General features: G+C 43.1%; 1 protein-coding gene across 3 annotated transcripts in view; it reads left to right on the top strand.

Moving 5' to 3' along the window:
• The window catches only part of CSGALNACT2 (chondroitin sulfate N-acetylgalactosaminyltransferase 2), a 115,308-nt gene extending 92,051 nt beyond the window's left edge, over positions 1-23,257 (top strand). For all 3 annotated transcript variants that reach the window (XM_077259375.1, XM_077259376.1, XM_077259377.1), the window contains 6 exons: positions 7,159-7,375; positions 12,789-12,890; positions 14,388-14,566; positions 15,278-15,372; positions 18,247-18,328; positions 20,562-23,257. In XM_077259375.1, the coding sequence (XP_077115490.1) occupies positions 7,159-7,375; positions 12,789-12,890; positions 14,388-14,566; positions 15,278-15,372; positions 18,247-18,328; positions 20,562-20,854 (968 nt within the window). In that variant the 3' untranslated portion in view covers positions 20,855-23,257. The remainder of the gene's footprint in view (positions 1-7,158; positions 7,376-12,788; positions 12,891-14,387; positions 14,567-15,277; positions 15,373-18,246; positions 18,329-20,561) is intronic.
• Positions 23,258-24,862: the final 1,605 nt, after the last annotated feature.

Here is a 24,862-nt window from a genome sequence, read left to right as displayed (position 1 = left end):
CATACACAGATATACATACATATACTGTACATGCATACACACACTTATATACACAGTGTACACATACCATACACACAGATACATACACATATACACACAGATGTGCAGATGCATACACACATATACTGTACATACAAACACATAGATGCACACATATACAGTAAAGGAAATAATTACTTGATCCCTTGCTGATTTCATAAGTTTGCCCACTGACAAAGACATGAACAGTCTATAATTTTAAGGGTAGGTTAATTTTAACATTGAGAGAATATCAAAAACAAAATCCAGAACATCACATTGTATAAATTATATGAATTTATTTGCATTTTGCAGTGAGAAATAAGTATTTGATCCCTCTGCCAAACAAGACTTAATACTTGGTGGCAAAACCCTTGTTGGCAAGCACAGCAGTCAGACATTTTTGTAGTTGATGATGAGGTTTGCGCACATGTCAGGAGGAATTTTGGTCCACTCCTCTTTGCAGATCATCTCTAAATCATTTAGGATTTGGCAATTTGGAGCTTCAACTCCCTCCATAAGTTTTCTATGGGATTAAGGTCTGGAGACTGGCTAGGCCACTCCATGACCTTAATGTGCTTCTTTTTGAGCCACTCCTTTGTTGCCTTGGCTGTATGTTTTGGGTCATTGTCTTGCTGTAAGACCCAGCCACAACCCATTTTTAATGTCCTGGCGGAGGGAAGGAGGTTGTCACTCAGGATTTTATGGTACATGGCTCCATCCATTCTCCCATTGATGCGGTGAAGTAGTCCTGTGCCTTTAGCAGAGAAACTACCCCCAAAACATAATGTTTCCACCTCCATGCTTGACAGTGGAGACAGTGTTCTTTAGGTCATAGGCAGCATTTCTCTTCCTCCAAGCACAGCGAGTTGAGTTAATGCCAAAGAGCTCAATTTTTGTCTCATCTGACCACAGCATCTTCTCCCAATCACTCACAGAATCATCCAGGTGTTCATTGGAAAATTTCAGATGGGCCTGCACATGTGCCTTCTTGAGCAGGGGGACCTTGTGGGCACTAGGATTTTAAACCTTTACAGTGTAATGTGTTACCAATGGTTTTCTTGGTGACTGTGGTCCCAGCTGCCTTGAGATCATTAACAATTACCCCCGTGTAGTTTTAGGCTGATCTCTCACCTTCCTCATGATCAAGGATACCCCACAAGGTGAGATTTTCCATGGTGCCTCAGATCGCTGTCGATTGACAGTCATTTTGTATTTCTTCCATTTTCTTACTATTGCACCAACAGTTGTCTCCTTCTCACCCAGCATCTTACTTATTGTTTTGTAGCCCATTCCAGCTTTGTGCAGGTCTATGATCTTGTCCCTGACATCCTTAGAAAGCTCTTTGGTGTTGCCCATGTTGTAGATGTTAGTCTGACTGATTGTCACGCTCACGCCCTGACTGGTGGGCATGAGCTCGGTGGGTTTGTGGCCCCACTGTGCCACATACCAGACTACCCTGGAAGGGGCGTGACTATGACAGCGCCCTGAGTTTTCACTGGAGCCTCTGATGGTGAGGTCAGGCTTGTGCAGCAGGCAGCTGCCAGGTGCTACTCCAGGGTGGTGTCTGGCTGTGGCTGCTGATCCCACTTGGAGAACAGGAACACTAGGACAGGTGCGGGCATCAGGCAGGACTGGCAGAAGAGCATGGCTGAAACTCAGACGAGTAGGCTGGCACGGCTGAGACACAGGGCTGGCAGAGAACACAGGGCTGGCAGGCGCGGCAGAGAACACAGGGCTGGCAGGCACGGCAGAGAACACAGGGCTGGCAGGCACGGCAGAGAACACAGGGCTGGCAGGCACGGCAGAGAACACAGGGCTGGCAGGCACGGCAGAGACACAGGGCAGACTGGTCAACAAGTGGAAAACAAATTTCTTCGCATATTATGCTCCGATTTGGAGCTGTATTTGTCCCATTGACACTGGACTGTTCATAAGTAGGACTTGGCATTCACCAAACACCTTCACCGGATTCTGGAGCTGTGGAACAGGAACCACACATAGACTTCGTCTGGTTAGCAGCTTGAATACATCTGCAGATCCGAAGCTCCCACAAGGCACCGGAACAAATACAGGCTTTAACGGAAGGGAGTTATTCTCACCAAGGGCAGTCTCTCCTACTGGCCCAAGGTTCTGAGGTTCTGAAGCTTTAGATCCTTTGGACAGAGGCCGTCTGGGTGTTCCTCACAACCGCAGCAGTACAGTAAGCCCTTCTTACGACTGGTCTTAGACTGGTGCTTTGCCAGTCCACTCTTGACAGTCTTCTTGGGTTCTATTTGAGTAGCTGCTTTAACGGGTAGAGGAACTAAAGGGTCACAGACGGTCATGGCTTGACGTGGGGGTTTCTTCATGGGTTTCGCCCGTCTGGAGCGCCTCTCGGATCTAGATGGGGAAGACTTCACAGGAGCAGCAGGACGAGGTATGTCAAAGACTACGGAAGGCCACCAGCAAGGCCCCAAGACTCATGATAGCTTCCCAGAGGGGGCAAATCCATAATAAAGCATCTCCTGCTAGGTAGGACATAATGTAACCCACCTTAAACCAGTCAGAGGGGTAACAAGCTGCATTCTGCAGGATGTAGCACAAGCACTGTTCCAGGAAGCTTTGGCATTCTTCTGGATTCCCATAGAACCTAGGTGGGTCTGCTGGGTCGTGCTCCTCCTCATAGGCCTGAAGTTGCTTGAATAGAGCGTTAGAGACTATAATTGGGTCAGAAGTCTCTTCAATCTGAACCACCCTTGGTGAAACAAATTTTTCAGGTTGCTCATACTGGCAGGAAAAAAGTTCATCATGCTCTGCGAGTGGTAGGACATGGAATACAGCGGAGGCCATGGCCTGTGCAAACTGTCACGCTCACGCCCTCACTGATGGGCGTCAGCTCGGGGGGTTTGAGGCCCCACTGTGCCACCAACCAGACTACCCTGGAAGGGGCGTGACTGACAGCTGCCTGGGTTTTCACTGGAGCCTCTGATGGTGAGGTCAGGCTTGTGCAGCAGGCAGCTGCCAGGTGCTACTCCAGGGTGGTGTCTGGCTGTGGCTGCTGATCCCACTTGGAGAACAGGAACGCTAAGACAGGTGCGGGCATCAGGCAGGACTGGCAGAAGAGCTGAAACTCAGACGAGTAGGCTGGCACGGCTGAGACACAGGGCTGGCAGAGACACGGCAGAGAACACAGGGCTGGCAGGCACGGCAGAGAACACAGGGCTGGCAGGCACGGCAGAGAACACAGGGCTGGCAGGCACGGCAGAGAACACAGGGCTGGCAGGCACGGCAGAGAACACAGGGCTGGCAGGCACGGCAGAGAACACAGGGCTGGCAGGCACGGCAGAGAACACAGGGCTGGCAGGCACGGCAGAGAACACAGGGCTGGCAGGCGGCAGAGAACACAGGGCTGGTTGGTGTGGTGTATGAAGGAACAAGTAGGGCCTGTTCACACAGGAGATGCAGGTACGGAAACAAGCCAGAAGGAAAGGAGAATGAAGGAACAGGTTGGGACCTGTTCACACAGGAAGAGAAAGGCTGCAGATAGGAGCGGTAGAGCAGCAAGTGATAGCGCAGTAACAAAAGCAGAGCTGAACCGCAAGGAATGCGGAGAGGAGCTGCAGCAAGAGATTACTGCAGCAAAAGCTAAGCAGAGCGGAACCACAAGGAAAGTGGAGAGGAGCTGCAGCAAGAGATATCTGCAGCAGAGCAGAGTAGAACGGAGCAGAACCGCATAAGTGCGGAGCAGAGGCAAAGCTGCAAAGAGAGCGGAGCACAGGCAAAGCCACAAGAGCTGCAAGAGTGCGGAGCACAAGCAGACTTAGAACACAAGGAAAGACACAACAGGGAAGGAAGCCACAGACAAGGAGACCGAGATAAGACTAAGTTCAGACAAGGAAATGGAACGAGACAAGAAATAAGAACAAAGACACAGGGACCAGGATATTCAGCCTCCTGGAGGGCGGACAACAAGATCAAGGCAAGGAGAAAAGCCTCTAGAGAGGGAGTAACACAGAGCAAGGCCTGGCAAACTCAGAAGCTAAGCACAAACTGAGCTAACACATTGCACAGGCCCAGTCCACTGGGTGGAGCTGCACTAAATACTGGAGGCCTCTTGGTAATTGGTCAGGAACAGATTAGACCGGTGCACCTGATTCCTATAAGAACCAGAGAGATCTGGCGCCGCCCCCCTATGCACACAGCCAGGAAGCATGCAGAGAGCAGAGACACAGAATATGGAGCTGGCATGAAACAGAAACCACATCATGACCTGGAGCAGTGATTAAGATAGGGTGAGAGAAGAGAGGCCATGCCGTGATGCCAGCAAAGTTGTTACACTGATTAATTGAGTCTATGGACAGGAGTCTTTTTTAAAGGTGACTATGTAAGACAGCTGTCTTTAATGCAGGTAATGAGTTGATTAGGAGCGTCTAACTAGTCTGTAGGAGCCAGAACTCTTAATGGTTGGTGGGGGATCAGATACTTATTTCTCACTGCAAAATCAAATAAATTTTATATAATTTATACAATGTGATTTTCTGGATTTTATTTTTGATATTCTATCTCTCAATGTAAAATTAACCTACCTTAAAAATTATAGACTGTTCATGTCTTTGTCAGTGGGCAAACTAACAAAATCAGCAAGGGATCAAATACTTATTTCCCCCACTGTACATCATATCTAAAGTAACTTGTGACACTGTACTGCTGGTATTCTCCTGAAGTTTCAACACCGAGGCTGGGGCTATAGGGTGACTTTGGCCAAGACACATGTTGTGCAGCTGAAAATTGCACAATGTTGATGCTATGTCCCACAATAATGAAAGATGTTCTACAACCACGACATGTAATAAGCTGTAAGAAATTTAAATCTGATGAGCTTTTCGTGTGTCACGGTCGTGGCAACTTGCTAGTCACAACAAAAACACATTCACTTTCATAATAGTGCAGTTTGTACTAGTGTCAATGTTGCTTAGTAGTCACAGCCTTGCAGGGGTTTTCTGGGACTTTAGATTAATGTTCCTCTACTTAAAGGGAACCTGTCAGCAGGATTGTGCTGAGTTAACTACACACGGTGTCAGGTCGGCGCCGTTACACTGAGTGAAGTGATACCTTGGTTGATGAAATCCATCTTGTGGTTGTTCAATCTTTATTTTCAGTTTTGAGTTAATGATATGCTTGTGCTCCAGGGCGGCCTGTGGGGGGGGGGGCTTCATGTGGTGCTCTGATTAGCTATCCATAATGCTGACATGTTACTGATCCCTCACTGACCTGCCCTCTAGTTTACATAATGAATATATGTACAAACTTTAAAAGAACAAAACCTTCTGCAGTCAGATGCCGGCTGTTGCGCATGCGCTGCAGCATGATCGCATATCTGTTGTGCATATAATTATTTAGTTTAATATTATTTTTATTCATAAAAAAAAGTCTGAAAATGGCGCCGGCCGCACCTGCGCAGTAGCAGCTATCAGTGATCCGACAGCTGCTACTGCACAAGCACCAGCAGTGCCATCTTGCTGGAGAAGAAAAATGTCCTCCTCCAAGATGGCACCGCGTACGCAGTAGCAGCTATCGGATTTTTTTTATGAATATAAGGACAAGATAAAAGAAAATAATTATATGCACAATAGATATGCGATCATGCTGCAGCGCAGGCGCAACCGCCGGCCCCTGCCTGCAGAAGGGTTTTTTTTTCTCCAAGCTATATATAATATCCGTTATGTAATCCAGGGGGCATGTAACTGAGGGAGCAGTGACCTGTCAGAAGCCATACTGGTGAATACCTAATCAGAGCACCACATCAAGACCCCCACAGGCCGCCCCAGAGTACGGGCATATTATTAACTGAAAACTGCAAATAAAGATTAAACAACAACCACAAGACGGATTTCATCACCAGGTATCACTGTAATCAGTAGAACTAGTGATGAGGGAATATACTCGTTACTCGAGATTTCTCGAGCATGCTCAGGGGTCCTCCAAGTATTTTTTAGTGCTCGGAGATTTAGTTTTCAGCGCTGCAGCTGAATGATTTACATCTCTTAGCCAGCTTGATTACATGTGGAGATTCCCTAGCAACCAGGCAACCCCCACATGTACTTATGCTGGCTAACAGATGTAAATCATGCAGCTATGGCGAAGAAAACTAAATCTCCGAGCACTAAAAAATACTCGGAGGACCCCCGAGCGTGCTCGAGAAATCTCGAGTAACGAGTGTATTCGCTCATCACTAAGGCCTCTTTCACACTTCAGTCTTTTGGCGTCAGTTTGAAACCGCCATTTTCGTCAAATAGCGGATCCGCCATTTTTTGGGGGGGGGCGTATCCGCTATTTTCCCATAGACATGCATTAGCGACGGATTGTGGCGGATGGTTGTCCGTTCCATCCGCCATGCGACGGATCCGTCGAGATTTGGCGGACGTCATCTAGACATTGACGGACATTGTAAAGTTTTTTGTCTGCGCCGAAATGGCGGTTCGCAACGGATCCGTCGCCCCAATCCGCTTTTTCAATTGCGCATGCTCCAAAAAGTAGATACTTTTCCCAGACAACCCCCAAGTAACGAATCCGTCAAAAAACGGATCCGTTAGAACCGTTTTCTCAACGATTGTGACGGATCCGTCACTATGTCGGAGCTGACTGACGCCAAACAACTGAAGTGTGAAAGAAGCCTTAGTAGAACGGCTGATGCGCTGAGTTGCAGAACTGCACAGTATAGCTCAATCAGTGGAATAGTGGCCACTACCAGGTACTGCACATATGCTCCCTAGTCTAATCAATAGGGCAGATGTGCAGTACCTGGCTGCAGCCAGGATGCAGGTGATGGCGCTATACTATGCAGCTCAACATCTCTGTACATCTGGCACCAGGATGAATGGGGATGCTGGGTGTTGCAACTCCCAGCAATCAGATATTACTGATCGGTCCTATGAATATATCATCAGTTTAAAAGTTTCGGACATCCCCTTTAAATGTGAGGTTTATTTATTTTTCTATGACCCCCTGACAATCTAGAATATTCCAGTTTCTGGCACAAATCATATCCCTCGGATACTAGATTAAAGTAATTAGAATAATTAAATATTTTGTTTTGCTATTTTTTTTAAGTTTGAGACTCATTGTATTTATTTATTTTTTTGCGTCTGTCATTATTAGGTTATTATCGAACTGAAAGGGATAAAGGATCCCATTATGAGATGTTCTACAAGAAAACTGAATCTGAGAGTTACCACCATATCACATTATTCAGACCCTTTGGACCACTCATGAAAGTCAAAGTGGAAACACAGGACGTCTCGAAAACCATCATCAACATCATTGTCCCCCTGTCCGGCAGAACTGAAGCCTTTGCACAGTTCATTGAGAATTACAAGTAAGAACCTGAGGCACATGTGAAGTTTGTTTCTTTAGTTGTTTAGGATGCGGGACATTTTGTCAGTAGTGCAGATCCACAAACCTGGAGCGGTCCGGGAGGTGGGCACTGTAGCAACTAAAAGGGGGTTTCTGTTGGTACATTTCATCCAGGTCTGGAAATACTGAGGGGCGTGCAGGATGTTTCACCACCAATCCTTGTGTAATCGCCAGGTTCATTTCTCGACACTTCAGACATTGCACTGAAAGATTACCATTGAGTATTAGTCCCCACAGCTGCATGTCCTGTGTTCAGATGAACGATTTTTCTCTTAGCCTGACTCTTTGCGGGAAGAAAAAGAATTTCAGCCTGCACCACTTTCCCCGAGTCTCGGATCAGACTCACCCATTCAAGTCTATGGGTGCATAGAGGGAATAAAAATGGGTGCTACACAACATCCAAGTGTCCTCCAATGTTTAGATGTATGCAGCTGATGCATTTCGATTATAAACCTAGGAAACCTATTAGATCACATGGATGTAAAAAACAAAACAAAAAAACACAGGGATGAAAATAGTCTGCAATTTTGGGATGAAACTCGGGCAATATTTTATACGCTCGTCTGCAGTCGGCCAAAATGTTGAAACGGTCTCCATTAAAAGAGCGGCAGTATAAAAGTATAATATAGTACATAATGTACAAAAAAATCACCTCCTCAAAATTGATAGTTCCCCCATCCCCTGCTAAAGTAGACCCTTAATATGTGCATATCAAACGAAGCTGTTCACAAACTATGTATCCATGTTCGTCACTCTGTAGGATTTCCAGGGAAATTGTAAAGTAAAAAGTAAAATGCATATTTTGTACTATGATTTCCAAGCTAGAAGCTTCCATCTCCTGCCGTACTACCACATGGAGAGGTTAATAATCCTTTCCGTCTGCGCACAGTATGATAATGTGGTAGTTGTGGAAGCTGAACCGTAGCGGTGTGTGATTTCCTTTGTGTTGTCCCTCTTAATGTCTGTGGAAACAGATGGTGTAGATTGCCTGAAACCTTTTTGAAACCCTGACTTCTTGTATTGGTGTCAGTGCATAGTGAAAGGGCATGCAGAAATACATAGGATCAAAATGCTGCACGTGCCATAAAGTACTACAGGCAATAGCTATATAAACAGAGAGACTGTCACAGCTGTCAGAATATAGTCCCCAATAAAAAAGAAAACACACAAAATCTTACATTATACAACGTGTAATTTTCATTATAATGTGCCTTAGAATAAAGTTACACTGCACAGTGACCGCCATAAAATAACCTTCTGATTCCCCATAGAGCATGACCACTTGCACCCGCGTATGTTCTGCATTTATCTGCAGCAATGTGTCTCCCCTGTAACCGCGGTTTCCTCCCACTACGATCCCCGGAGTCTGTGTGGTCTGCTCCACCTGCAGTTCTATGACCCCGGGGGAGAGATACAGTGCAGGTGGAAGACTGGACTTTGCTGAACTACTGCTCTTGGCACCAGAGTCTCCACATGTGGCATGCAGAGTGGGCAGGACTGCCATTCAGGCTCATCTGCTAGTTGCAAGGGGCAATGTTTCTTCATGTTCAGTTCCAGCTCTCTATGAGCGGACAGGGATTGTGCCCCAGTGGAGTGAGCGTGCAAGCTGTCCGTACTTTAACCCCTGCGGCTTTAGGGGAACTCTGGTCTTCACTATAGCCAGTGATGGCTTAGCCAGTATCACCAATCTTCATAAATTAAGCATGTAGCATGTAGTTTTTAAAGTGTAATATTAATTGTGTCTAATAAAGGGAACAGGTTACCAGATTCATGCTCCCCTCAACACCGCAGACAGATATTTTAGATATACTAAAAAACGGAAACAGCACAATTTTGGACTAACGGGTGCACAAGCCTTCACTGCAGTCCATCCATTTTGCAGAGATATCGAACAAATATTCAGAAAAAAGGCTCGACAAGAGCCGAAACATCGCCTGCCATGTGGGTCTGAATTAAAACCACAAATACTCACCATAAGCAAGGAGTGCTGCCTTTTTTCTGAATATTTGTCATGTATATTTTAGGCTATGTGCACACGTTGCAGAATTGCCACGGGAAATACGCATGCAGAATTGGCATGCATATTCCCGCTAAACACTAGCGTTTTGCAAGCGTAATTAGCTTGCAGAATGCTAGAGTTTTCCAAACGATCTGTAGCATCACTTGGAAAACTGATTGACAGGTTGGTCACACTTGTCAAACAGTGTATGACAAGTGTGACCAACTTTTTACTATTGTGCTGCCTATGCAGCATCAATAGTAAAAAGATATAATGTTAAAAAAAAGAAAAATAACCCCTTCAAGACCTTGCCCTTTTCCATTTATGCTTTCTCGTTCTTCACTCCCCTCTTCCCAGAGCCATAACTTTTTTATTTTTACATCAATATGGCCATGTGAGGGCTTATTTTTTGCGGGACAAAAAATTCCAAGTGCGGTGAAATTGCAAAAAAAAGTGCAATCCCACACATATTTTTTGTTTGGCTTTTTTGCTAGGTTCACTAAATGCTAAAACTAACCTGCCATTATGATTCTCCAGGTCATTATGAGTTTATAGACACCAATTATGTCTAGGTTATTTTTTATCTAAGTGCTGAAAACAAATTCCAAACTTTGCTTAAAAAAAAAAAAATTGCGCAATTTTCCGATACCCGTAGCGTCTCCATTTTTCTAGGGTCAGGTGAGGGCTTATTTTTTGCGTGCCAAGCTGATGTTTTTAATGATACCATTTTGGTGCAGTTACGTTCTTTTGATCGCCCATTATTGCATTTTAATGCAATGTTGCGGTGACCAAAAAAACTTAATTCTGGCGTTTTGAATTTTTCTCTCGCTATGCTGTTTAGCGATCAGGTTAATCCTTTTTTTTTTTTTTTTTTATTGATAGATCGGTCGATTCTGAACGCGGCGATACCAAATATGTGTAGGTTTGAATTTTTTTATTGTTTTGTTTTGAATGGGGGGAAAGGGGGGTGATTTAAACTTTTATATTTTTTTTAATTTTTTCCATATTTTTTTTCAACTTATTTTTTTTTTACTTTTGCCATGCTTCAATAGCCTCCATGGGAGGCTAGAAGCTGGCACAACTTGATCGGCTCTGCTACATAGGAGCGAAGCTCAGATTGCTCCTATGTAGCTGAATTACAGGCTTGCTATGAGCGCCTACCACAGGGTGGCGTTCACAGCAAGCTGGCATCAACAACCATAGCAGTCTCAAGGAGACCTCTGGTTACTATGCCGACGCATCGCTGACCCCCGATCATGTGACAGGGGTCGGCGATGCGCTCATTTCCGGCCCAATGGCCGGAAGCGGTAGGTAAATGCCGCTGTCAGCGTTTGACAGCGGCATTTAACTAGTTAATAGCGGCGGGTGAATCGCGATTGCGGGCACGTCAGCTGTTCAAAACAGCGGACATGTCCCGGCTTTGATGAGGGTTCAGTGCCGGAGCCCACATCAAAGCAGGGGGTACCGACCTCCGCCATACTAGTACGGTGGAGGTCGGGAAGGGGTTAAAGTAAAAAATCGTGATAGTCTCACCTTCTAGCGGCCCCCGCAGCCTTCCCGCTCCTCGCAATGCTCCCGGCAGCTCCCATTCCCAGCATTGCGAGGGGCGGCAAGTCTGCGGGGGACGCCGGAAGGTGAGAATATCACGATTTTTTGTTTTAATTCCTTTTTTTTTTTTTTTAAACAGGTATATGGTTCCCAGGGCCTGGAGCAGAGTCTCCTCTCCTCCACCCTGGGAACCAACCGCACTTGATCCGTTTACTTCCCGCATGGTTACCATAGCCCCAAGTGGGAAGTAAACGATCAATGAATTCCCTGCGATTCTGCACAAAGAATAAACCATGCTGCGTTTTCCCCGGAATGCGATTCTGCCGCAGGAAAAACCGCAGAATGTGCACAAAAAAATGCAGACTGCATTCTAATAATAGGATGCTTAATGTAAGCGTTTTTAGCGTTTTTTGGCGGAAAACGGCCAAAAAACGCTAAAAATCCTTAACGTGTGCACATAGCCTTCCTCTGAAACGCTGCATTGTGCCAGAGAAAACAGTTAGAAAACTCAGCCTGGGACAGTAGAGAGACCTGACTAGTCCGGAGTTGCCCCCACCAGCTTCTCCCCCACTCATTGGCCTGACTGGCCTCTAATCAGCTGGAGTTGCGTGGGAATATCTTGACTGGTGACCACACTGGACTAGTCAGGACTCTCTCGGCTTTTCAAAATGTTTTCTCTGAAACGTCAGGGTGTTTCCTAGTAACATTTGTCTGGCTCCCATCACCTATCCAAGCGGTGATCATTCATCCCTTGGATCATGCAACAAATTTAGTGACTGATTTACTTTACAGGGTCGCTCCTTTTCTGGAGGTCTGACCGCTGGGACCGCCTGCAATCCAGAGTTTGTGCTCTGGACTCCTGTTTTGAATGGACTATAAGTGTGCATGGTTGCTCTCTACTCCATTCATTCTGTCAGGGACTGGCAGAAATAGCCAAGCATGCGCACCTCCGCTCCATTCTGGACGTGGGCTGCAGAGACCCATTCTCAAGATTACAGTGCTCCCATTTCTGGATTGCTGGGTGTCTCAGCAGTTGCACCAGCAACGATAAGCAAGTTATACCCTGTTCTGTGGGCATCTGTAGATGTATATGACGTTCAGTCACAAGGTAACAACACAACCATGCCAAGTACAACTACATTAACTTTCCTCATTGGATTCCTTTTGATGTTAGAGCAATGCGTCCACACTCTGTTAGCTGTGAACTCGCAGAGATCTCATCCCACAAGTAAATAGAATGAGCTTCTGCAGACATTGATCTTGATGACCCTCCTGCTAGATGGAAAGATGCCAAGAAGTTATAGTGTCAAAGAAAGAAACGGGCGCTCCCTCTGTGAATCGGCCCAGACTGGCTTGCTCGAGCCCAACACTGAAAAGGCTCAGCTGGAATTGTGCAAACTCGGGCACATCTCGGATGTTAGCAGACTGCAGCCCTCTTCATCAGCCCCCAGCTGAGGGTGAAGATATAGATCCAAAGGGGTGCTCAAACTTTGACATGCCACTGTAGCTTATATCAAACTAACCAGCAAACTATCGTAAAAAAGTATTTTCTTATAAAAGTTATTAAAAAAAAATGAATTTGGAAAAAATACGTTTTTTTATGCATTAAATGCTTAATAATTGTGATAAAATGTGGCTTCTTAGTCAAGTTTGCAGCGTGATAGGTCACGTAATCGCCGTGTGAGTCAGTGAGCTCCTCTGATTGCAAGCCTTCGTGACTAGTCTTAGACATCTCTTAAGTGGATAGAAGGGTGGTTCCATAGTTATTTTGGCTATGCAGTGAATGTTTTGATGTATATGTAATATTCACGTACTTGTTCTGTTTTAGAGAAATATGTATACAACAAGATAAAAGGACTTACCTGACTGTCGTTTACTTTGGTGAGAGAGGCTTTTCAGAGGTGGAAGATATCCTCAAGAATGTAGAAATGTAAGTCCAACCTGTTAAAGCTAGGGTGAAAGTTGTCTGCTTAATCCACACTAACCTCTCAAACGTCATTCTAGCATCCGCCATTACCTACGCACATACTGACTAACAGCCATAAGTGCAGCAGCCTGGAGTTGTTGACGCGGAGGCAGTCAACAGGGCAGGAGCGCTGCCACAGTCTACACCAGATTACTCTTTCTTTAGGCGTAAACGTTTTATTTTTATTATTATTTTCTTAAATCAATAATACACATTAAGATAAATTACATAGTTTTTTATTTTATCAGAGAAATACCCTTCTTTGTCTGTCCCCCTGGTTGATCTTTCATTCTCAAACTTCTCGATGCACAAGTAAAATCTGTTTTCAGTGATTACAGACTTTCCCATTACTGAGATAGATGACGGTTGGTGCTCATACAGTTCTATGGGGAACTGGAACTGTTGTATCGGGACAACTGGCAGCAGGATGTCTGCATCACCCTCCAGCTCCTCCCTCTCTAGAATTTTAAAAGCACCCCTTGTCATCTCCTATCTCATTGATGGGAAAATCTATCTTCACTGATTTTATCTGTAAGTTGAGAGAGAACGATCAGTCCAGGAGGCAAAAGAATAAGATTAGTATGGTAAAATATATTAAACGGTTGCTTATTTTAAAGTGAACCTATTACCAGGTTTGGCCGATATATGATACAGCCATCACCGTCACCATCAATGTTTTTCTTGTCTCTAAGTTCAGGTTGGGGGCAGATATAGAGCATTATAGAATGCTGTATATCAGCCCTGAAAGGTGGTGGCCGTATCTCATAATGGATAGGTTCGCTTTAAAATGAGTGCTACTTTTTATTGTGCAGAATGAAAAAGTAAAAAAGAAACCACGTCTGTTTTTCATGATGAAGACTACCCCTTTTCTTGAACTGTATCTGCTTTTTCAGCTTAGCCCTTTTCTTGTGAATGGGGGTGACTTGCAATATTAGACATGGCCCATGAAGAAGAGTGGCGCTGTTTCAACCTTGTTTGGACAGAGCGGCAGTAAAAGCTAATGAACGTAACAATTTAATTTCAGTTGTGCTTATGTCCCAGTGATCAGTGGGTGTCCAGTGTTGGGGATCCCCTGGGATCAGACAGTATCACTAGAGAGGAGCGAACCTGAACTGTGAAGTTTGGGGTTAGTACCAGACACCTATTGTCCGATGTTGAACTCCAAACGCAGACTTCTCTTGGAAGTCCGTTCTATAGTTCTGAGAGAGAGAGACCCCTTTACAGCACCAAAAGTCAGGTCCCCATTGACTTCTATGGAGTTCGGGTAGCGTTCTGGTACCCGAACCGAACTTTAGTCCAACGTTTTGTCGAACCCGAACATCCATGGGTCCTCTCATGCCTAATTATCACCTATCCAGGGGTAAATGTTTATAGAGGGAGCAGCACTTGAGAGGGCTTTACGATGCAATTTTATAATGTTGTAGATGGGTAATAACGCACGGTCGTCTTCTGCCGCCACAGTGACACAAACTTCCATAATTACACCTTAATCCCACTGAAGGAGGAGTTCAGCAGGGGACGTGGATTAGAAGTAGGAGCTCGAGCCTGGGATAAGGGAAATGTTCTGCTTTTCTTCTGTGATGTTGATATCTACTTCACACCTGGGTTTCTGGACACCTGTCGACTAAATGCTGAAGCTGGTGAGTGAGCAAATATTTCAAAAACATTTAAAGGTGCTTTCATGAATAAAATAGAAAATATATTGTACTCTGCGGCTCTCGCCAGGATTTGTTTGCACACCATCTAGTCCACCCCACTACATAGTGTGGCGTCTTAACAGTGAGCAGTGGCTGGATTATCAGTATTTTTTTGCCTTCCAAGTAATTTGTGAATGTTTCATAGCTATATCCACCAGCCACCATAGTCCTCCTTTCTTCACTACCTTGAGGACTGCCCTACACTAATTGATATGATCAGTTTGACAGATGAGCAAATCGATGCACGGGACTCTGTTCCAGCATCCAGGTGAGTGGTACCTAGCAGGTAATGGCAGGCATGCAAATCTCTCACCTTCCGGCTTCCCCAGCATAGTTTCTGGCTTCCATCTAGCCGCCAAGTATAACTGACCTGGACGCTGGACCGGAGTCCCACGAATTAATATTCTCATTGCAAATTGGCTGATATAATCCTACTGCCACATATTAGTTAAATGTAACAGACAGAAGGTAGAATCCTGGTATCTGAGGAGGTGAAGGAGCTTTTTTTTTTTTTTACTGTAGAAGAGACCCAGGGATACTAAAATGTTACTCTAAATCTTGGGAACAGTCAATAAATCTTTGTATACCTTTTTAAAAAGAAAAATGTAATCTGATGTGATACTCAGTGAATCTTTATCTGTTTTATTATTGTAGGTAAGAAGGTGTTCTACCCGGTGGTGTTTAGCCTTTACAATCCTGCTATTGTGTATGCCAATCTGGAGGTGCCACCTCCTGTGGAGCAGCAGCTGGTAAGTACACCTGTCTGTGGCTACATGATGAATATTGGGGACCAACCCCATTTAAACCCTCACTCCTTACAGAAGCATCACAAGTAAAAAACGGAGTATCATTATGGAATAGACAAGCGGTATTTATTCTGCTGAATAATCACGTTGGATAGAAATATTACCCTTTTGGAACATTTGGGTCCTCTTACCTCCTCCTGAATTGGCCAGCTGGACAATAAGTAACCCCACCTATAACCCGGCAGCGGTAAAGTGTTACATGTGTACAGAGAACATATAAACCAGTGTACTAATATAATACAGCAAGTTATATGTTGATAAAGTAACCAAAGAAAAACTGAAATAAGTTCCAGAAGTAAACAGGAGCTAAGCTCATCCAGACTGTTGGTCAGTGTGCAGGAGACTTGTGCTGCAGCTGGTTGTTTCACAGCCAGACACCAGATTGTGGAGAGGAGGGAAATGGCTGAGCACCTAGGACACAGAAGATCCCTTTTATATCTGAGTTTGAGACAAAGAAAGGAAGAGATTAATGAGGAATTAGTGATATTTCTTTTTAGATGCCTCAGGTCTAACACCTCTATTTAGTAATGTATGCAGTTTATATTGTGAAATCTGTTAGCAGATTTGATGTCTCAACGATCTCAGCCCCCTCTATATACGGCAGATGTCTTCTGAGTTACACAGCCAGCATCTGTCTCCAACAGCAGCATCCGGAGGTAGACATGCTGGTAATCATTTAGATGTCACTGTTGGTGGTAGACTTGGTATGATCAGCAGTCTGGGCCTGGAATTATACGGTGTACTGCAATACCATGGTATATAGTATAAGCCATTGAACGATTGCCTGTTCCAAACCCCTAAGGCAACTTAAAAAATAAAGTTAAAATGTAAAAAATAAAATGTTCTAAATATAAAAAAAAGCTATAAAAGTTTAAATCATTCCTTTTCTCCATTCAAAGGTAAAGAAATTAAAATGAGAATCGCAAATCATTTGTCCAAAAAGTCTCATCTAAAAAGAAAAGAACTTACTTTAACCATGCATTATGCGCTGAAAAACATTGCAACCCCTGAATTATTGTTTGTCGATTGGCGTACTACCCAAAAAATACAATAGCAAGTGATCAGATTGTTATATGTACCCCAAAATGGTTTCCATTAAAATGTTAGCTCTGCGCTCAAAAAAAACAAGCCCTCGCCCAGCTTGATAGACTATAATAAATAAAAGTTTTGGCAGCACAAGACATTTTTTTTTTTTTTTTTTTTAAAACAAGATTCTGAATTCTTTTTAAGCATAAAATAAAAAAAATGCACCAATACACTTGGTATTGTTGTAATTGTACCGACCTGAAGAGTCCTATTTCCATGTCATGTTTATCGTTCAATGAACGCCATAAAAACAAAAACTGGCGAAACGGTGTTTTTTTGTTTTTTTTTTACCGTTTTACACTCCTGGTATTTTTCCCCATTTTTTCAGTACATTATATGGTAACATTAACAAACCCTCATACAGCTTTGTCAACAGAAGAATATGAAAGTTTTGGCTCTTGGAGCAAGAGGAGGAAAACAACGAAAGTGCAAAAACGAAAACTATTCTATACGGGTACGATAGCGGCTGATGGTAGTTACCACTAGCATCACACTCGGTCACATCGTTTTCTTAACAGAAATCATTTGTTATTAAAACTAGAGAAACAAATTAGAACAAATGTACAAAGTAATTATGGTAATTTTTTGGGGTGGAAACAGGCTGCAAACGTTTCTGTTCCATACATCTGAACTAAAATTGCTGAAAAATGATTGATAATGAAACCGCAGGATTCAGATGAATGGAACGGATTCTTAAGTTCCACAAATTTCAGTAACAAAATCAACAGCATGTTATTCCACCCACCCTGGCTCCGATTGTTGGTTTACTCTGTACTCCGCTCAATAATGAGTACTTAACAGCTGCTATATCTCCCATGTGACACCTACTTCTCTATTTTGCCATAGCGGACCCTCAGTAGCAGCAGTATAGAGAGCATTATACAGAAGTAATGAGCAGTGTAGCTGTGAACCTGGCAGTGGGGTGAAGCAGTAGAAAGCTTAGTAGCTGGGGCATCTTTGTGCTTCTCCTTCTCACATCTTTGTAATTTCTATGGTTCAGTAACTGTAATTTGATCTCTCAGTAAGTTGATGTCGGTCTTCTCTGCAGAAGACATTATCTGATTTGGGAGTGATGACCAGTGTAGGAGGTAGGTGGAAGGAGCCTAGGAAGTGTAGAAATAATTTTGTAATTATATATTAGGTTTCTTTATAACCACTTGTTCTATTGATATTAGGGAAAATATTGAAACAGTGGTTACATATCATTTTATTTAAAGGAGTTGCCCACTACTCTGACAACCCCTTCTCAGATACATATTTCCCCACATAGAATAAAAACATCTTTAACTCCCCTCCTGGGCTGGAGCCATTCCGGTGATGTCAGCAGCACGTATCCTGGGGCTGTCACGGCGTTATGTCACATGAGCCCAACAACCAATCAGTGCCTGCTAATGGGTTAGTTCGCTCTCCCTTACTCAGATGAAACGGACATCAGGAAGAAGTGAGAACTGGTGCTGTCCTCTCACATCCCCAAATCTCTGTGGGAAGGAAGCGACCGCTGATTGGCTGCAGGGTTCATGTGACATAATGTTGGAACAGTGCTGATACCGTAGGCGAGGGGAATATTGGAATTGAGAAGGGGTTGTCCGAGTCGTTTACAACCCTTTTATGTAATATTTAAACTGGAACTTCCGATTAGAAGCAGAGTACCTTAACTGCTATATTCCTACCTTGGACAGAATCACCATTTAAGATTTCACAAGCTCCTTTTCATATGTTTTATTCTCTAAGGTTCATAAGAAAGACTCTGGATTCTGGAGAGATTTCGGGTTTGGAATGACTTGTCAGTACAAATCAGATTTCCAGACTATTGGTGAGTGGTAGAAGTGTAAGGCAGTCATTTGTTCTGTAGATTGCATTGTTTTACTTTTCTTCTATTTTAACTGCCTGCTTTACCTGCAAAGTAGCATTGTTCAGGTGATTCGATATCACAGCATAGTGATCTGTAATAAGAATAAGTGGATCTTCTGACTTTTTATGATTTGTCATGGCTTGCATAGGACTGTACACTACGGGTAGTGCCCATTCAGTACATCTGACAGTCTGCTCTCTTATCAAGTCCATGGTGGAGATCAGTTTTTAACCCCTTCACCCCCGGAGCTTTTTCCGTTTTTCCGTTTTCGTTTTTCACTCCCCTCCTTCCCAGAGCCATAACTTTTTTATTTTTCCGTCAATTTGGCCATGTGAGGGCTTATTTTTTGCGGGACGAGTTGTACTTTTGAACGACATCATTGGTTTTACCATGTCGTGTACTAGAAAACGGGAGAAAAATTCCAAGTGCAGTGAAATTGCACAAAAAGTGCAATCCCACACTTGTTTTTTGCTTGCCTATTTTGCTAGGTTCACTAAATGCTAAAACTGACCTGCCATTATGATTCTCCAGGTCAGTACGAGTTCATAGACACCTAACATGACTAGGTTATTTTTCACCTAAGTGGTGAAAAAAAATTCCAAACTTTGCAAAAAACAAAACAAAACAAAATTGCGCCATTTTCCGATACTCGTAGCGTCTCCATTTTTCGTGATCTGGGGTCAGGTGAGGGCTTATTTTTTGCGTGCCGAGCTGGCATTTTTAATGATAGCATTTTGGTGCAGATACGTTCTTTTGATCGCCCGTTATTGCATTTTAATGCAATGTCGTGGCGACCAAAAAAACGTAAATCTGGCGTTTCGATTTTTTTTCTCATTACGCCGTTTAGCGATCAGGTTAATGCTTTTTTTTATTGATAGATCGGGCGATTCTGAACGCGGCGATACCAAATATGTGTAGGTTGGGGTTTTTTTTTATTGATTTATTTTGATTGGGGCGAAAGGGGGGTGATTTAAACTTTTATATTTTTTTTATTTTTTTCACATTTTTTTTTACTTTTGCCATGCTTCTATAGCCTCCATGGGAGGCTAGAAGCAGGCACAACGCGATCGGCTCTGCTATGCAGCAGCGATCATAAGATCGCTGCTACACAGCAGAAATGCCGGTGTGCTGTGAGCGCCGACCACAGGGTGGCGCTCACAGCCACCGGCGATCAGTAACCATAGAGGTCTCCAGGACCTCTATGGTTACAATGTACAAGCATCGCCGACCCCCGATCATGTGACGGGGGTCGGCGATGCGCTCATATCCGGCCGCACGGCCGGATGCGGTAGTTAAATGCCGCTGTCTGCGTTTGACAGCGGCATTTAACTAGTTAATAGCGGCGGGTGATCGCGATTTCACCCGCCGCTATTGCGCGCACATGTCAGCTGTAAAAAACAGCTGACATGTCGCGACTTTGATGTGCGCTCACCGCCGGAGCGCACATCAAAGCAGGGGACCTGACATCTGACGTACTATTCCGTCAGATGTCGGGAAGGGGTTAAACATTTATTAGGGAATTGTAAAACTTTCATAAAGCCGTCTTGCCAACAAAACCTTCACCCCCAGTAGGATTTGCTATAAATGATCTTCATGTTTGTGTGACTGACAACGAGGACCCTCCAACAGAAATATTTGGGGTTGTCTGGTAAATGTGGGATAAATGTATGTGGAGATGAAAGCTCTGTTAATACCATATTTTACAGTATACCTTTAAACGGCAAAGGTGGAGTCTGCTAATAGGAAAGTCTTGTCCCAGTGGAGGAATATAAGGCACCTCTGTGGCCATGTTCCTACCTGTTAATTACTGCTAAAGCCCCGGAGGGCATTTCCAGTAAGAAAATTTCATTTGCGTGATATCTTTACGCAGCAAAATTATGGTGGACAAAACTGGCTGACGTTAAGGGCACACACATAAAGCAAAATGAAATATACTATGCTTGATAAAATCGGTGCGGTTTTAAATCCAAAATGTAAATGTTTAATATCCGTAAATAGAAAGAAATGTAACTTCACAGAGCAGAAATCACTGGCACATGTCATCTACCAAGGATTTTCAATAATTCCTTTTCATGTGATAAAAGGAATTTTCCGAACAGTATATATACCATTAGTTTGACTCCTTAAGATGGTGAAGAACAATCATACCATTTCATACTATTCTGATTGGTCAATATTGTTTGTCTTTTTGCAGGTGGATTTGATTTGGAGGTGAAAGGGTGGGGAGGAGAGGATGTTCACCTATACAGGAAATATCTGCACGGGGAATTGATTGTCATCCGTACTCCGGTGCCGAGCCTGTTCCATTTGTGGCATGAGAAGCATTGTGTGGACGAGCTGACCCCAGAGCAATATCGGATGTGCATACAGTCCAAGGCTATGAATGAGGCATCCCACCCTCATCTCGGCATGCTGGTTTTCCGGGAGGAGATCGAGGCCCATTTGCGCAAGCAAGCCTTTAGGACAAATAATGAGTCGGAGGCATGAGCCATTACATTCTACATGAAAGATGAACCTTGATCTTAGATTGTAGGCTGCCAATAGGCGTAGACCATTAGTTTCTGGTTATGGGACCTGTGCAGGGCCAACCAGCTTTACCACTCACATTCAGGCAATGCCCTCCGAGTCTGATACGATCCATTACTTTGCTGATTAGGCAGTATTGGACGCCTTCTAGAGCACAATCGTACCTGCACATTAGGTCTCTTCTGCCTGACCAGCAGTAATATGGTTAATATTTAACAGTGTTGGACAAAAGTTAGACATATCATCTCTCCTTCTTACCAGTGGACAGTAAACATACCATAAATCTGAGTATAAAAAGGGAACTAAATGGTACTGAGAGGCCTGGTAGCATAAAGCCTTAATACTGGAGAGAGCTCAGAAAATGCCTGTACTCCATGTAGTACAATGTTAGCAAGTACTGTATATGTGTGTGCCTGTATGTACAGTAGGTGTGTAATATGCGCACATCTTATCACACATGCGCCATTCTTTTATATTTGCTTTATAATGCTGCATATACATTTGACAGAAGGTATCAAGGACACAAATCCACCCCTCTGCCATCTCTATTACTGTGTGCGGCATCTGCACAGAAGTGAGCGCAGTAATGAAGCCCTAGATGTCGTTACATTGCGTAGGACTTATCCCATCAGTGCAATAATAGTCATTCAAACAAGTGCGAGGCCCTGATTATTGGCTTGTGCTATTTTACAACATTTCACAGCGTAAAGTAACACACATTGATCGGCACTTTTGTAAATACTTCTCATTATCGCTTAAGGCTATGAGCACACGTTGCGGATTCTCTGCGGATCCGCAGCGTTTTTTGCGGTGCAGAAACGCTGCAGATCCGCAATTGATTTACAGTACAATGTAAATCAATGAGAAAAAAAAAAGCTGTGCACACTTTGCGGAAAATCCGCTGCGGAAACGCTGCGGTTTAAAAGAAGTAGCCTGTCACTTCTTTTTTGCAAATCTGCAGCGTTTTTGTACCCATTCCATTATAGAAATCCGCAGGGGTAAAAAACACAGCAAATCCGCAAACAAAAACGCAAAAAAAAAAACGCAGCAAAAACGCACAAAAAACGCTGCGGATACGCACAAAATCCACAGCTGCGTTTTCTGCCAGGAGAGGCAGAATCCGCACCAGAAATTCCTAAGGCTAATCCGCAACGTGTGCACATAGCCTAATCTTCTCCATTCAAGTGTGAAACTCCGAGATTCTCATTGGCTATAATGGCAACGAAAACAGTGAAGTCTTTACAGAGTTATGAAATATTCATTTTTAATTATTTTTTCAGATTGTGACTAGTGATGAGCGAGTGTACTCATTGCTCGGTTTTTCAAGTATTTATGACTGCTCAGAGATTTAGTTTTCATCGTGGCAGCTGAATGATTTACAGCTGCTAGCCAGGCTGAGTACATGTGGGGTTGCCTGGTTGCTAGGGAATCCCCACATGTAATCAAGCAGGCTAGTAGCTGTAAATCATTCAGCTGCCGTGATGAAAACAAAATCTTCGAGCACTAACAAATACTCGGAGGTCACCTGAGCGTGCTTGGGAAAACCCGAGCAACGAGTACACTCGCTCATCACTAGTTGTGACATGTTTTCGGTAGAAGCACATTTTTCTATAATTCACAATTGGAAAAGGTAAAAAAATCCATCTTAGAGTAATAATCTCTATTCTGCTATGTAGGAGTGAACGGAGATGGGGGCTGCTCAAGCTGGATAGATCCCATCTGGTGGGAAAAAATAATGTAAAACTCCAGGTAATTGCCTGAAGCCTCCAAAAAACAAAATCTGACAGAATTGGGGACCCAAATTACAAAGTCCGCTCTGCCACACCTTCTTTCTAGTTTTGGTAGCAAAACATTTGTTACTCAAAATTCCCTGTTTCTCCGAGCCTGACAGATTGGGGCGATCGGCTGCCCAATACCATGCACTAGCCGCACACTTTACACTCTTGGGCTACCGTAGATGGATGAGGTTACAATCTTTTATTTGTGGACTGGCACAATTCTCCTGTAAAGGATAATGTGATAATTCTGGTCTCACGGCTCCAGCGTCCTTCTCCCTGTTCTATCTTGGTTATTGAAACCAGTACTACGTTCAAGGAAAGAAATGAAGACTAGAATCATGTGAAGTATTGTTTTATACATTGTTATTGTATTTTTAATTAATTGCCATTTTACTTGTCTTGGCCTAATCATGCTAATCACCATTTCTGCAATTCTAAAACCACATGACAGATCAACATTTACCAAAGAGCTTCTGCTTTTTAGTAGATGACCAGAATTAGAGACTCTGCAGACAAGACTAGACTTTTTTTTTGTGTGTGTTGCTACAAGCTCAATAAGAAATAAAATATGTTTTTTTTCTATGGACTGTGTGTCGTTGCTATGTTATTATGTTATCTGGTATCAGTCATAATGGACAGCTGCTAGAGCGATATTCACTCTTCTCTCATCATAAGGTATTAAATGGTCACCAAGAAGGAGGACTATGGAATACAGTATCCTCTGCGTTGATGCAAACCACTACATTAAACTGTATAAAATGTGTAGCGGGAGATGACTTCTCTGGCGCAGTGTCATCATTGGGCACAATCTAGTATGACGCCTCTTGAAACAACATGAAGCATCATGTGAAATGTGGGGTTAAAAATAGTGAAAGTATTGGACTAAAGATGTGGATCTACACCACACAAATGAGCATCATATAGGGGAGAGGTGTGAATGACCAAAGTACACGAAAAATGCAATAAAAAGTTGTTGTTTTCTTAATAAAAGCATGTGTAAAACTATGTGTAAAGAAGTGATATCCATGTTTGCTCATGCATTCCTGGGCTAAGTGACAGTGCGTGGTTTGGATGTGATAAAAAGACATGAGGTAAAGTGACCGTGCAGGGCTAAAAGTACCCATTGTTATGAAACAATACACATTTGTACAATCATAAAATAATAGAGGATAGCATGAAACATGAAGTAAAACAATGATGAATACACACTACTACTTAAATAAAGAGTAGAAAAGACGATATAGCAAAATGGTAAAATATTATAAATTTATTGAACTATGATTAAAATGATGTAAAAATACCAAACAAGCTATAAGAGCCACACAGAAGAAGAACACACAGACAAAGAGACCTATGGACAATGCCAAATGAATATTTATGAGCCAGGTATGATTGAAGAATTAGTGCCACAATTGATGAAACTTTCATGCGCAACCAGATATATAGTCAGCCTGACATAATAATTCTAAAAATGATGCAACTTATGTGCAAAACAATGCTACAAAAAGTGCCGGCTAGCAAATGCTAATAAAGTGTCTGGTGCATCCTACAAATAAAAGAAACTGAATGCACCCGCATGTATGAACGGTGCTTATACAAACTGTCAGACTCAACATTACCATTTTTTTTGTGCACACACATTCATTCAGACTTAGTATTTTTTGTGCACATATGATTTTTTGTAGCCTCTTTTGTTATTTAGTTGCCATTCATTTCTTTGTATTTGACAGTTTGTATAAGCACCGTTCATACATGCGGGTGCATTCAGTTTCTTTTGTTTGTAGGATGCACCAGACACTTTATTAGCATTTGCTAGCCGGCACTTTTTGTAGCATTGCTTTGCACATAAGTTGCATCATTTTTAGAATTATTATGTCAGGCTGACTATATATCTGGTTGCGCATGAAAGTTTCATCAATTGTGGCACTAATTCTTCAATCATACCTGGCTCATAAATATTCATTTGGCATTGTCCATAGGTCTCTTTGTCTGTGTGTTCTTCTTCTGTGTGGCTCTTATAGCTTGTTTGGTATTTTTACATCATTTTAATCATATTTCAATAAATTTATAATATTTTACTATTTTGCTATATCGTCTTTTCTACTCTTTATTTAAGTAGTAGTGTGTATTCATCATTGCATTTGGCGTTTTTTTGCAAAAAAATGTTTTCAAGACTGTTGAATAATTTTAT

The sequence above is a fragment of the Ranitomeya variabilis genome, chromosome 4, assembly GCF_051348905.1.
Source record: "Ranitomeya variabilis isolate aRanVar5 chromosome 4, aRanVar5.hap1, whole genome shotgun sequence".
In the NCBI taxonomy this organism is placed as follows: domain Eukaryota; kingdom Metazoa; phylum Chordata; class Amphibia; order Anura; family Dendrobatidae; genus Ranitomeya; species Ranitomeya variabilis.
This window is presented reverse-complemented; position numbering and strand designations above follow the sequence as displayed.